The 15,025-nt window shown below is 44.0% G+C and overlaps 1 protein-coding gene across 1 annotated transcript in view; it reads left to right on the top strand.

The window, feature by feature from the left end:
• The window catches only part of Hadha (hydroxyacyl-CoA dehydrogenase trifunctional multienzyme complex subunit alpha), a 37,798-nt gene that overhangs the window by 17,068 nt on the left and 5,705 nt on the right, over nt 1-15,025 (top strand). The window contains exons 8-13 of the mRNA XM_028874230.2: nt 677-799; nt 1,269-1,387; nt 3,416-3,472; nt 6,225-6,334; nt 7,406-7,540; nt 8,513-8,684. Coding sequence (XP_028730063.1) covers nt 677-799; nt 1,269-1,387; nt 3,416-3,472; nt 6,225-6,334; nt 7,406-7,540; nt 8,513-8,684 — 716 coding nt within the window. The remainder of the gene's footprint in view (nt 1-676; nt 800-1,268; nt 1,388-3,415; nt 3,473-6,224; nt 6,335-7,405; nt 7,541-8,512; nt 8,685-15,025) is intronic.

Raw genomic sequence — 15,025 nt, 5'->3', positions numbered from 1 at the left:
GAGTTGACGTAAAACTAGCCAGCACATCTCCACATTGTTGCAAACCCCTCCTGTATACAGGTCCTTTGTGTACTAACCATCGGGTCATGAGACCCCACCACCTTTCTGAGCCAGCCCTTTGAGCCTCTGCACTGCTGTTCCATCGGGGAAACTGGCTTTGTGTGCCTCTCCCTTCTAATCTGTTCTGTGTGACCCTGAAGGTCTGATGTCTCACTTTCCTCCTAGGAGCATCCTTTGGCTCGAGCCAAGTCCAGTAGTCAGTCAGTCCACACCCCAAAGCTGTGATACACTAAAGAACAAAGCGACCAGCCATCCCCTAAGATAGGCTGTTCCCTCTAGAACTCTAGTCCTCAGGGTTCTGCAGCACCGTACACATAATTTTACCGCTTGCTCGTTTGTTGGTTGGTTTTCTTCTAGTGTTAACTAGGAGTACAGGCCCCACAAGACCTACTACATCCTGCAGAAGTAAAGACAGACTGACAGTGTTTGAGACCCTCCTTCCTCTTAGAGTCCATTGTTGCACCTTTGTTCACAATTGTTTCCAGAGTTCCCATACCACTTACCACCTAGTGTGAAAGGAGGCTGTGTGGGAGGATTCCTCGGCCTAGGACTAGTCTAAGCTTGATTGGCATTCCAGTCCTTGAGATCATCCTGTTGTTTTATTTTCTTTCTACAGGACCAGGAGTAAAGCCTTCAGAGGAAAGGACAATTGAATACCTAGAGGAAGTTGCAATTACTTTTGCCAAAGGCCTGGCTGATAGGAAGGTCTCTGCAAAGCAAAGCAAAGGCCTGATGGACAGTAAGTGTCTTTGTTAGCAGTGCACAGCAGGGCTGCTTCTTGCCTGAGCTTTCCCTGGATTTAGAATGGGCCTGAGCTGGGCTGTGAGAGACCCTGCCTCAAAAGAAAAGAGAGCAAGGTGAATGTGCTGTATGAAGTCAGCCTTAAAGAGCACAACTCTGCCTCATGGTCAGATCCTCAACCTTATACTGACTGCTAAGGCCATTGTTTAAAGGCTTGTTATTATGGAAAACTTGAAACATTAATACAAAAGTAGATTATAACTGTGTAATAAAGCTACAAGTCCCCAGACCAGGCCTTAACACTGGTCAAGTCACTAAAGCGCGTTAAGACAGCACAGTGCAGAGGTTGACGTTTAGGTTGTGTTCCTTCACATGCTAGAATTACTCTGTTGCTATAGAGTCTGAGAACAAATGGGCAGGGAACCCTGGTTCGTGCCAGTGAAATCTGACTACATTTTACCTTCCAGAGCTGACGTCATACGCCATGACTATTCCATTTGTCAGACAACAGATTTACAAAACAGTGGAAGAAAAGGTGAAAAAGCAGACCAAAGGCCTTTACCCTGCACCTCTGAAAATAATCGATGTGAGTCTGCCCGCTGTGCCCACCTTTTCCTTATCTCCTCCTCTCTGATGAAGCAGTACTCTTTATTGTGATCTGAACAATGTATGTCAGTACTTTTTGTTTGTGTGTTTGTTTCTTGAGGAAGAGTCTCACTATGTAGCTCTGTAGCCCAGGCTGGCTCAAACTCAGAGGCCATGCCTCTATCTCCCAAGTGCTAGGATTAAAGGCATGCACACCATGGACCCAGCCAGTACTTAATTCTGTTTCATTTGTTTGGTTTTTTATTTTATTTTGTTTTGTTTTTCCAGACAGAGTTTCTTTGTGTAGTGCTGGCTGTCCTGGAACTTGCTCTGTACACCAGCCTGGCCTTGAACTCACAAAGATCCACCTGCTAATGATAATTTTTTAAAAAGACATTCCCATTTCTATAATTACTAGGAAGACCTGATGATATAAAGGCAGCATGAAAAGATGAAGGAAGATAACTTAAAGGTTTTTAATTTAAATTTACAGCACTTTCATTTAATTTAAAAGACTTTAAAACTTAGAACTGGGCTGGAGAGATGGCTCAGCAGTTAAGAGCACTGACTGCTCTTCCCAGATTCAATTCCCAGCACCCACATGGCAGCTAACAACTGTCTCTAACTCCAGTTCCAGGGGATCTGACACCTTCATACCAACACACATAAATGAGAGAGAGAGAGAGAGAGAGAGAGAGAGAGAGAGAGAGAGAGAGAGAGAGAGAGAGATAGCAAAAATGAATTAATCAATTTTACCGTGTCCTGTACTGTTATTCATTTTCATTTGGTCATAGAGGATTAGGAGAGACAAAATAGAGCTACCAGTCAGCCTGCTGTCTTGATAAGTTTGAGTAAGACTCTGAAATACAATTAACTAAAAATAGGATGGCATAAGAAGCTTAACAAACAGAGATGATGAGTTTACAAATGACAGGAAATTGGAGTTGAATGGATTTGGGGTTTGTTTGGTTTCATGTCATATATATAAATTATGGTGGTTGGGTTTAGCATCATTTCTCTCTTTTTTTGTTTTTTGTTTTTTGTTTTTTGTTGTTTTTGTTTTTCAAGACACGGTTTTCTTTGTATAGTCCTGGATGTCCTGGAACTTGCTTCATAGACCAGGCTGGCCTCGAACTCACAGAGATCCACCTGCCTCCACCTCTGAGTGCTGGGATTAAAGGGGTGCCACCACTGCCCAGCCCGAGAGGGTCATTCTTTGTCTTTTTTATTTACCACCGTACATGGGATAGCACTTACCCCAAATGTAAAGTTGAATTGTATATAATTCCGTGTTAAGGTGACTAACAAAATCACCACACATCTGAAAGCACAGAGAAACCAGCAGAGAGCGCTGTCCTTAGAAAGAAGCCGGAGGAATAGTTTAAGGTTCCCTTTCCTCAGTTCAGCAGCAGCCTCAGAGACAGTTGATGAAGTGCAGCCCTAATTAGTCTTAACAATTAAAAACCTGGAGTCAGATGTAGACAGTGAAAGCTAAAAGATCAACAGCCACCGGAGAGTTCTTGCCTCTGTGAAATCTGAGACCGAATGGGCTGAGGCAAATACTGTCTCTACCTACCTTATATTCCTGTCTCTGCCTCACTAGTCCTGAGATTAAAGGCACGAGCCTCCCAGGTGCTGGAATTAAAGGCATGACCACCACCACCACCACCACCAGGCTCTTGTTTCTCTTTTAGACTGAGTCAGTCTCGTGTAGCCCAGGGTGGCCTTGAACTCCTGATCTTCCTGCTTCCTCCTCCCAAGTGCTGGGATTGAAGTTGTATGCCACCACTGCCTGGCCTCTACAGTTAACTGGTGGCTAGCTCTGCCCTCCGATCTGCAGGCAAGCTTTATTTGTCAGAACACAAACAAGTTGATCAGGTTAGAGCAGCCAGGTGTTCAGTTCCTGCCCTCGAAAAGCTGGATCCGTGACCTACTCTGAAGTCTAACCACACTGGCTGTTTTGTTCAGCATTATTTTACATTTAGCCATTCTGCTCCAACACTGAATAATTGCATTTGTGGTTTTTTAGGCTGTGAAGGCTGGACTCGAACAAGGAAATGATGCTGGTTATCTTGCTGAATCACAGGTAAAATGATCTCCAATTTAACTATAGAAAACTAAAGACCAAAAGCTCTGTTTAAAGCTGAAAATGTATGTGCATAAACTGTACTATATGTAACAAGGTACTGTGTATGAACATGTGTGTGCATAAACTGTACTCTATGTATCAAGGTACTGTGTATGAAACGAGTACCTTTTTTCCCCAGTGGTCGTGCTTCTGATTAGCCTCAGTGGTTGAGTAGACCTGAGAAGGATGGCGTCGTCTGCAGGTGCTGGAAACTGCTCAGTAATGAGGGCGTAATGAGAGCAGGAGCAGCAGCCCCTTCAGAACCGGTCCCTTGAATGACTTTAGTCTGCACCTGGGCTGATTTTGTTGTGACAGAGTGGATACAGTGAGGGCTGGGCATGTAGGTCAGTGTAGAGCGATTACCTTCGGCATGTGCAAGGCCCTAGGTCCAACCCAAGTGCCACAGAGGAAAAGGGAAAAGCAAAAACTGATTTACATATATATATTGCTTACTGAGGCTTAAAGATGCAACACTTTTGATGAACTAGAAAAGAAAAGGTGTTTTGCACTCAGAAACAAAGAAGCACATGCCGACTAGTCTCACCCTTTCATTTTTCTTGAAAGTTAGTGGTATGCCAGATTTAAGGGAGTGATGGGTAATTTAAGTTTTATGCAATCATTGAAGAATTTGATGACAGGACAGAAAGTAATCTTAAGCGCTCAAGGAATGCTCTAGAAAACCATTTCTTATGCATTGTTCATGCATTCCTCATATTTTAAACATCATAACCAGGTCTACACACACACACACACACACACACACACACACACGCGCGTGCGCGCGCGCTCGTATGCACAGAAAAACAGAAGCAGCGTATGTTTCAGAATTCAGTAGCTGTCCTCACTGCGTGCAGCTGCCCCTCCCGTGTCCTGGATCCAACTACTGAACAAAAGCTTTCAGGAAAGAGGATTGCTGGGATCCAGAGAGTGGCGGGGAGGGTGATAGGGTGGATGTGATCAGTGTATTATATACATATAAAAATTTTGAAATTAGGGGCTGGAGAGATGGCTCAGAGGTTAAGAGCACTGACTGCTCTTCCAGAGGTCCTGAGTTCAATTCCCAGCAACCACATGGTGGCTCACAACCATCTGTAATGAGATCTGGCGCCCTCTTCTGGGGTGTAGGAATATATGCAGGCAGAACACTGTATATATAATAAATAAATAAATCTTTAAAAAAATTTGCAATTACATTTGTACTGAACATGTAGAGACTTGTTAGCAACTAAGTATATAATATTTATCTCATTAGGTGCTGTAGGTAATCTAGAGTCAACTTGAAATACAGAGGATGTGTACATACTGTATTATTTTATGTAAAGAATTTGAGGGTTTGTGGATTATGGCTCTCCTAAGGTCCTGAAACCTGTGTTTGCATGAATTCCAAGGAGCAGCTGTACTTGATATTTTATGTATATATATGAAACACTTTTTATATAAACCACCTATCACGCCTATTGAATTTATGACCTGATGGATGTTTACTCACAATTTGAAATCCACTGGTTTACTGACTAGAACATGCTCTATCAGGATCAAGCACAGCATTATTCTGTGGACCATTATTTTATGTTGTTAGGGTGTGTAAACAATATTAGTAGAGAGTTTCTTTCTGGGCTGTTTGTAACCCTGTAATGTCACCAGTGTGTGCAGCAGTGTTGATGAAAGCTAGCACCGGAAGTCTAGTCATTTTACTGGTACTCCCATTGATCCCCAGGACATTCTATGAGCTAGGCGTCCGGTTTCCCACTTGAAGAGTGAAGAAAGCTTGACAGGAGGGAACGGCAAGATCCGGGTGCAAACCCACAGCCTCAGACCCGGGTCCCGCCTTCTGCTGGGACCCACTGAACATGCTGTATATGAAACGGGACTCGTCCTTAGTGTTAGGACTTTCAGAATAGCGGGGGACGAGAACTGCAGTGGGGAGCACTCTGTGCTCAAGTTCTGCCTTGAGGCAGTGCGGCTTTAACATCTGGCCCTCTTGTCTGCTTCCACCGAGGTGGGTTGTTGCAGCAATGGTGAAGATCCATTCAGGCCTGAGACTCTAGACCAGTGGTTCTCAGCCTGTGGGTTGTGCGTATCCGATATTTACATTACAGTTCATAACAGTAACAAAAGTATAGTTGTGAGGTAGCAATGAAAATAATGTTATGGTTGGGGTCACCACACATGAGCAGCTGAATTAAAGGGTCTCAGCATTAGGAAGGTTGAGAACCACTGCTTTAGACCATTGGCAAAGGTTACCACTCCTCTGCTGTAAAGAAAATCTGAGAGCTCAGTTACATCAAAACCTCTTTCAAAGCTGGCTGTAGTGGCGCAAACCTTTTTTTTTTTTTTTTTGGATCCCAGCACTTGGGAGGCAGAGGCAGGAGGATCTCAAGGCCAGCCTGGTCTACAGAGCGAGATCCAGGAGATCCAGGAAAGGCACCAAAATGTCTTGAAAAACCATAAATACATACATACATACATACATACATACATACATACATACATAAGCAAACCTCCTTCAGAGTGAGAATCGTTCCCGAGGGGATAGACAGTAAAGAGAACCCCAGCAGTGGTGGAGCCTGAGCCACGCCCGGGTTCACTGAGACGCCTGTGGGACTGAGACCCTGGGGTGTTGCCCCTGCTCGAAGAGGAGAATGAAGCGAAGGAGTCCCCATCACCAGATCCTGAAGTCCCACCTTCCCTTGTTCCCTTTACCTTTCAGAAATTTGGAGAGCTTGCACTGACCAAAGAATCGAAGGCCCTGATGGGACTTTATAACGGCCAGGTCCTGTGCAAGAAGAATAAATTTGGAACGCCGCAGAAGACTGTTCAGTAAGCTGCCCTGCCTAGAAAGCCTGTGCATTTGCTTTGCACCAAGTGTGTAGGTGTCTGAGGATCCACAGAACTAGATTTGTCCTCAACCTCTTCTGCCCTGCACACAGTAGAGCCTTTATTCCAAGTACATTCTTGTTTTCAGATGCTCTGAGTTCTCTAGCAGCTTTATAGCGCTTTCTTTTCTTTTCCTTTTTTAAACTTTATGTTCATTAGTGTTTTGTCTGTATTCCTGTCTGTGTGAGGGTGTTGGATCCTGTGGAACTATAGTTAACAGACAGTTGTGAGCTGCCATGTGGGTGCTGGGAATTGAACCTAGGTCCCCAAGAAGAGCAGCCAGTGCTCTTAAACACTGAGCCATTTCTCCAGGCCCTATAGAGCTTTCTTATCTCATAATAATTCCCTAGTGGTCTGGTTTAAGTCTCACTTCCCAGACCAAAGGTGCCCTGCTGGAGCTGTAACTCAGCTCGGTTGGTAAATACTTAGGGGGCACACAGGAGTCCCAAGTTCAGTTGCCAGTACCACATAAACCAGGTATGGTGATGTGGGACTGGTAGCCCTGCACTTGGAAGGTGAAGGCAGGAAGATCCGAAGTTCAAGGTCATCCTCTGCATGGTGAGTTCAAGACCAAGGTCATCCTCTGCATGGTGAGTTCAAGACCAGCCTAGGCTACATAAGGTCTGTCTCCAAAAAAAAAACCCAAAAACCTAAAAGCTACTAGTAAGGAGACTGAAGTACTCTGGCTAGGGCCATAGATTTTGGGAAAGAGGAGAATGATGTCACCAGATTGGCCGTCAACAGATCTCTGCAAGGTTAGGCTTGGTTTCCATGGGCTGCGGGCACAGCTGAAAGTTGGCAGAGTTCTTCCTTTACAGGAAGACCAGCTCTTTACACTCGGGGAGTTTTACATTTATCTTTAGAAATCACACACTTACTGTAGATAGAAATTATCAAAAGCTCTTACATTTGTGGCCAGTGTGGTTGGTTTATCGGGTGACAGCATGGCTAATGTTTCCCAGCTACTAAAATGCCTGAGATGGTCACCAGAACCGTTTGGTCTTGTCCTCCTAGGCGCCTGGCTGTCCTTGGCGCAGGACTGATGGGAGCTGGCATTGCCCAGGTCTCTGTGGATAAGGGACTGAAGACTATACTTAAAGACACCACGGTGACTGGGCTGGGCCGGGGGCAGCAGCAGGTGTTCAAAGGGTAAGTCTGCTCTGTTTCTAGGGCAGGGGTGCTTGGTTTCTTGGACGTTTTTTGTTGTTTTTGTTTGTTTTCTTTTTCCCATCACAGATTCCTTTTTCCTGAACATAGTGAGCCCCATACTCTATAGCTTTACCAAAGTTTTCTTTGTTGTTTAGAAATACTAATTATTCTTTCAACTCTTTTTCTTATACGTTTGATAGGCCTTTGAGTGTTTCCTTATTAGTACATAAATGTCATTTTTTTTTTAATCCTTTGGTATGAAACTAGTAGTTCTCAGGTGTCTGATTTGGCCGAGGTTTGCATGTAGTTGCCCCAGTGGAGTGGCTTCCCGAACCTGCACGGCTCTCCTGAGAGGCCTGAGGGGAGGGTTTGGGTGCTGACAGCAATAGATGAAGGCAGGGCCGCCACAAGGGCTCTTCAGACCAGAGCGACACAGCAGCGCCCTTGCCTGGTCGGCCTGTGATGCCTGAGGTCTGTATATCTGCAGGCAAAACACCCATGTACATAAAGCACAAATAAGGGTTAAACAAAGCGTGACTGTCCTTCCATCCCTCCCAGTCCCTTCTCATATACATGCCACCAGTTTTGCTGAGAGGAAATGGCATCAGCTCAGCCAAACTGAGGTTGGTTTTAGCCCAGTGTGCTGCATAAATGTGATGGATGAGCTGGCTGCCTTAGACCATCCTGCTTGGGACTTTGCTGAGTAAGGCTATTGTGTTTCCTAAGTGGGCTGTGTAGCTTGATCATTGGCTGTGTAGAGATATTTTGTGGTAGAAAAACTGTATGCCTAGGGTCCAACTTATCTTCAAATGCTAATCTCCAACACTAGTCATTTAAACCCCAAAACCTCTAAGCAACTTGACACCCTCAAAATGGAAGTAATGATGTAACCTTGAAGAGTTGTGGAGCCACATAGCAACTGTGTGGCCTCTAGTCTCCTGTTTTTCCACTCTCAGAATGTGTTCTTTCTAGATTGAATGACAAAGTGAAGAAGAAAGCTCTAACATCATTCGAAAGGGATTCCATCTTCAGCAACTTGATTGGGCAGCTCGATTACAATGGTTTTGAGAAGGCTGACATGGTGATTGAAGCTGTCTTTGAGGACATCACTGTTAAGCACAAAGTGTTAAAGGAAGTAGAAGGCGTAAGTAAGGGGCTCATTGTACTTGACTGTGGAGGACACTGAGATGGGGGTCTTATTGGGAACAGAGACACATGCCATAGAGCATGTGTGGAGGTCAGAGGGTAGCTTGCAGGAATTGTTTCTCTCCTTCCACCATGTGGGTCCCAGGGATGAAATTCAGGTTGTTTGACTTGGTGGCAAGTGCCTTTACCCACTGAGCGATCTTGCTGGTGTAGATGGAGTTTTTGCTGAGACTTCTGGCTCCAAAATAAATGCACAGAAACTTCATAATTATAAATGCTCAGCCAATAGCTCAGGCTTGTTACTAGCTAACTCTTGCATTTTTGAATTAACCCATATTTCTTATCTACCCTCTGCCACATGATGGTACCTTCTTTCAACTCAGCACATTCATCCTGTTTCTCTTTGACTATCCTTGTGACTCTCAAGATTCCTTCCTTCTTCCCAGCATTCTCTCTGTCCTGAAAATCCTGCCTAACTACTGGCCAATCATCTTTTTATTAACAATGAGAGCAACACATTTTCTTGGTGTACAGAAAGATTATTCCACAGCATTTCCCTCTTTTTGTCTAAAAAAGGAAGTTTAAACTTTAACATAGTAAAATTGTATACAACAAAAACAGTTATCAAGTAAGAATTACAGTTACAATATCCAGTCCATTTGTATTTGGCAAATTTAAAGAAAATATTTTATTATCTATCTTTGTGAGTCTAAAGTTTTATACCTAATTTACCTTTTATAATAACTAGTGAGCCGGGCGGTGGTGGCGCACGCCTTTAATCCCAGCACTCGGGAGGCAGAGACAGGCGGATCTCTGTGAGTTCGAGGCCAGCCTGGGCTACCAAGTGAGTTCCAGGAAAGGCGCAAAGCTACACGGAGAAACCCTGTCTCGAAAAACCAAAAAAAAAAAAAAAACCAAAATAAAAAATATAATAACTAGTGAAAACTTTAAGTCTAATTATTTAGTCTTTAACTCCCATCAAAGACCCCAGAAGGGTACAATGTTAGCTAACAATAGGAACATCTGGCTGCCTGGACAGTCACCCCAAGTTCTTCTGTAACATTGGGGCATCCACCTGTGGCCTATAGGCCTAGTATATCTGACAGACTTTTCTGAGAAGCAGGGAATTTTGAAGGACTGTCCTGCCTTGCCTTGGCAAAGTTTGACAGTCGCTTTCTTTTGCATCCTGCTGGCCCAGTTTGAACAGTAACTATCAGCAATTGAGGCAAAGGCAGTTTTTTGCCCAAATGGCTAACTTTTGCCATAAGGAAGGCAAACTCCATGTAGAGGTTCTTCAATGCCAATCATCTTCTTTTGAAGTAAATTGGTGCTGTCAGGAGCAGACGTGTCTCACTATCATGAAAAGCCTTAGGTTATTAAACATATTAAATACCATATTCTGTAGGTGTTTGAAGACCATCTATTTATGTAAATATATCTGTTTAATCTTGAAAACAAACCTAATATGACTATAAGTTTGACTATTATAGATGACTGTTAACCTGTAATTCTCTTAATTATACATTACATTTTTTTAAAGATTTATTTATTTATTATATATACAATGTTCTGCCTGCATGTATGACTGCAGGCCAAAAGAGGGCACCAGATCTCATTACAGATGGTTGTGAGCCACCACGTGGGTGCTGGGAATTAAACCCTGCAAAGGGGAGGTCTTCAGGACCGCTGGAAGGACAGTCAGTGCTCTTAACCTCAGAGCCATCTCTCCAGCCCCTATACATTACATTTTTAAATGAGCTGCTTAAGCACAAACAAGAGTAGAAACATACATATAGTATAACAAAATTAACTTTAAATTGTATCAATAAACCAAAATCCATGCCAATGTAAAATATTTTGAGCTCCTAGTGATCTTGAGTGCGCCGTGCTGCTCCCTGGCCCAGGTTCCACTGGATCTGGAGACGGCTGCTGCTTCGTCCACGAAAACAGGGTTCGGGTGTCCACTTTTCTCAAATAAAATGGTTTAACTTAAAAAAAAAATATTTTGAGGTTAATAACTATTTTTAGATTAAAGTAGATTCAATAATTTACCCTTTTATCTCATTTTTATATCTTATCCCCCTTTTTTCCTTTAGAAAGAGATCTTTGACTTTAACTCTTTAGTTACCTTTTTTCCTGACTATAACCAATAACAGCTTGTAACCAACATCTCTTTAAATTATGGCAAACATCCATACCAATCTTTTGGGAATGTAAGTATTTTTTTTTCTAGACTGCTTCCTGTTGTCTATGGGCACTAGAATCTTTGGGGGACCCTGAAAAAAAATCAGGATAATGATTAAGTCTTGGCTGGAGTGGTCTGTGAGGCTGGATCATCTCAGCCAGAAGTCTTGAAGATGTTCTGGATGCAGAACTCACAAACTGTAACAGAGGCATTCTGAGATGTTGGATCACCTGGGCCATTTGTTTTCATTGGTGTTTGGTCCCCTTGTTCTGAAAATACATAAACTTTTAAAGGTAACATTCATATCTGTATTAATACAAGTATAGACTGTACACTGTACAAAAGTCAGCCAAAGATGATTTTTTTGTTTTATGTTTGAGCAGGTAAAATATACATTACATATCTTGTAGTTTTTCTGGTTTATTTCTATAGCCAGGATTTTCAGGGGGTCTTCTTTGATCAAACCTGATCCATATCAACTTGAAATGAATCCACAGCCTCTCATTTCCTGTGGAAATAAAAGCATAACCTCTTCCCCAAAATAACACATCTTTTGTCTTCCATTTTGAAATCAGACATTTTTTAAATAAATAGGTTGGCTTAATCCAACAGTTCCCATAATCCAATGTGTCTTATCAGCTGTTGTTCCTTCCTAAGCAATCAGAAAATCTAAAGACAACACAATAACATACAGGATCCAGACTCCCCGTGTATTTCCCATCTTTACATGGCTTTTTATTTTTAATTTTTGTTTTACTTTACTCTTTTTTGAAGGACTTTATTATTTTAAACTATTTTTTAATTTATGTCTATATACTCCTTTTCTCTTCTCTCTCCCAAGTCTATGTATATTTTTAAGTACATTGTAACCTGTTTAGTGGTTTTTCCCGTCTGGATCTGTCTTTACATCTCTATTGTTCTTAGATTTCATGAGATGAATCTTAAACTGCTATTTTAGTTGCTGGCACGGCTCAGCTTAGTGCATGCATTGGCACATGGCATTGTTGGCTGATACCTACCCCCTTGGTTCCCTGAGAGCTTAGCCTCGTGGTGGAGGTACCGGTGGGAGCCATGTTTATCGCCCCAGCCTTGGGAAGTTGTTGGGTCCAGTCTGTCACTGAGTAGTGCTGCTCAATGTTCATAAACCCCATTTAAGTGTTCAGTAGTGTTCAGTAGCAGGGCCTCTTTAAGAGCCAGGCCTGTGTTTGCCACTAACACCAAGCCAAGGAAGCCGCCTCTTACGGAGCCATGCCTCTGTTTGTTGCTAGTATTGAGCCTACCCAAGGAAAGGCAGTTACCAGGAAGCCGCGTTTGGCTCCGTTTTTGTGTCCTTAGAATCCTTTTTTTTTTTTTTTTTTAAAGATTTCTCAGGTCCTATGTGGATCTATGTTGCCCAATGGTGGACACCATTTGTAGGTGGACTTTTCTGTCCCGCCAGTCAGTTCCCAAATAACCACACAGAGACTTAATATTAATTATAAGTGCTCAGCTGATAGTTTTTGCTTGTTATTAACTTAAATTAACCCATATTTTGTATCTACCCTCTGTGATGTGATGATACCGTCTTTCAACATAGCATGTTCATCTTGCTCCCCTTTGCATCTGTCTGGTGACTCTGAGACTCCTCCTCCTTCTTCCCAGCATTCTCTTAGTCTGGTTCTCCTGCCTAACCTTATCCTGCATAGCTATAGGCCAGTCACCTTCTTTATTAAACCAATCACAGTAACATATATTCATACAATATAAAGGAATATCCCACATGCCAGCCCCAAGTTTTTATTTGAGTGCATACACATGGTGTATATCATAAAGTTCAAGTCTAAATCCTAAGGGAAGATAATTAAGTACCCTATTCTCCTAAGCACAGGGCTTGCTAGCCTTATTCAAGTGGGATGGGGGAGGTTACCAGTCATCCAAATAGCCTCATGGAGTACAGCCAGGTGTCTTTGGATTTGCAGCGGGGAGTGCAGAGGGGCTATAAGCCATATCTTTACTTGCAAGTGTTCATTGCAAAGAGTCATTGGTCTGGTTCAGGGCCTCTGGTTTCTGCTACACCATTGATAGTTGGTCCTCACTGGGGCTCCCCTTGGACATCCTGCTGTTGTCCTGTGTCATGGAGATCCTGCAGCTTTGGGTCTGCAGGACTAGTCCTTTCATGTGCTTCAGCACATCACAGATGGGGTGGATGTTGGGGTGGGCCACCTCATAACCCTGGTTCTGGGCCTGGGTAGTTGCAGGATTGGTCAGCCCACCAGCTCTCCTCCGTTCTCACCCAGGGGGAGCTCTCCAGCACTGCCCCGGCTAGTTCACCCCTTACAGCGATCAGCAAGGCATGGGGTCAGTTCTCCTTTCATGACCTCGGGCTCAGTTCTCTGACACCTACATCATTGGGGCAGCTCTGCTGTGTTGCCCAGGCGAGGTGCGGGGGTCACTCTCCTGAGTGCTGCAGCTGGTGAGGGGCAGGGCCAGCTCTCCCACCTGCCACAGGCAGCTGGGGGGGGGGGGGGCGCTAATAGCACATTAAGATGGGATGACATGGACAAAATGTGTATTTAATGTGGGTAGTGGAAGAAAAAGTCTAGGAAAGGAGAAATTGTAATCCAGGCATGAGAAAGACCACAGCTAGACTAGACTAGGAAGTGGATGGTATGGAGTTGGCAATGCTGGTGGCTGAGGCTGTGCCCTGTGGTGAAGCCATCTGAAATGGGACCCAGCACCCTCTTCTGGTGTGCCGGTGTACAGGCAGGCAGCACTCAGACATCAATCAGTCAATCTTAAAAAAGGAAGTCCGCAGCACGCCTGTCCTCTCACCGGCCTTGGCTGGTTTTAGAAAATCTCAGTCTGAGTCTACTGGGGTTCAGTTTCAAGTTGTCCTCCCTTACCCACCATAGAACTGAACGGACTGGTTCCTGACGTGCTTCTTGGGACAGTTTCTAGACGCTTCCCTGTCCTGCTGTCTCATCACTAGTGTGTACATTGTCGAGGAACGTCTCTTGAACAACTCCTGTCTTTACAGTTCTGCAGTGTGGGCTTCAGGGCTGGTGTCACTCGGGGTCGTGCCATCAGGTGGCGGGAGTGCTGTCAGCTGGCAACCTGGCTGGAGCCCAGTGCCTACCCCATGGCCTGCCTCCTCCCATGGCTAGAACTTCTCCACAGCAAGGTCCTCCAAGAGCCAAAGTGGTAACTGCAGAACTGCAGAGAGGCCTGAGACCAGCAGCCATGCTTCTGTTGGTAAAAAGCAAATCAGAGCCATCTCTGGTTGAGAGCATGGGAAATAGACTCCCTCTGTATGGGAAGAAAGGCATGTGGGGCCAAGGAGTGAGGACATTGTTGTCAGCCATCTTTGGAGATAATGATTTGCTCTTCCTAGAGTAGAAGATACACACACACACACACACACACACACCTGTCTCCTAGGCTGGCCATGAACTTGCTATGTAGCTGTAGATGGCCTTGAATTTCAGATCCCTCTGCCTCTATTTTCCAAGTGCTAGGATTATGGGCATACAGCACTGTGTCCATTTTATGTGGTGCTGGGGACCCAGCCCAGGGCTTCATGGATGCTAGGCGAGCACTCTTATCTACTATCCACTGTCCTCTAGCCCTAAGAGGACTTCTCCCTCAGCCTTGATGGCTCAAAGACTATGTTCACTCTCATGGTCATGAAACACTGTCCACTCACATTCTGCTCTAGTTGGTTAAAATCATAGGATCAGCCTGGCAGTGGTGCACATCTTTAATCCCGGCACTCGGGAGGCAGAGGCAGGTGGATCTCTGTGAGTTCAAGACCAGCCTGGTCTACAGAGCGAGTTCTAGGACATCCAGGGCTACACAGAGAAACCCTGTCTCAAAAAAAACAAACAAACAACAACCAAATCATAGGGTCTTCCTCACAAGCCAGGCTTTGTCTATCTAATGCCTGTACACTTCTTGGTTTGTTTTGTTGTTATTATTTTTAACCTTAATGATTCACCTTTATCTCTGTCATAATTATCATTTTGCACTCCACTTTTCAGTGTGTTAATCGTATCTTCAACCTTGATTCTCATCTAGTATTTGCTTCTGTCTATGCCAGATTTGTGCACATTTTTTCCTCCAAGACATGGTTTCACTATGTAGCCCTGGCTGTCCTGGAATTCACTCTGCAGATCAGA

The sequence above is a fragment of the Peromyscus leucopus genome, chromosome 22 (assembly GCF_004664715.2).
Source record: "Peromyscus leucopus breed LL Stock chromosome 22, UCI_PerLeu_2.1, whole genome shotgun sequence".
NCBI lineage: Eukaryota > Metazoa > Chordata > Mammalia > Rodentia > Cricetidae > Peromyscus > Peromyscus leucopus.
Note: the sequence above shows the minus strand (reverse complement) of the source record. Positions and strands in the feature narration are given on the sequence as shown.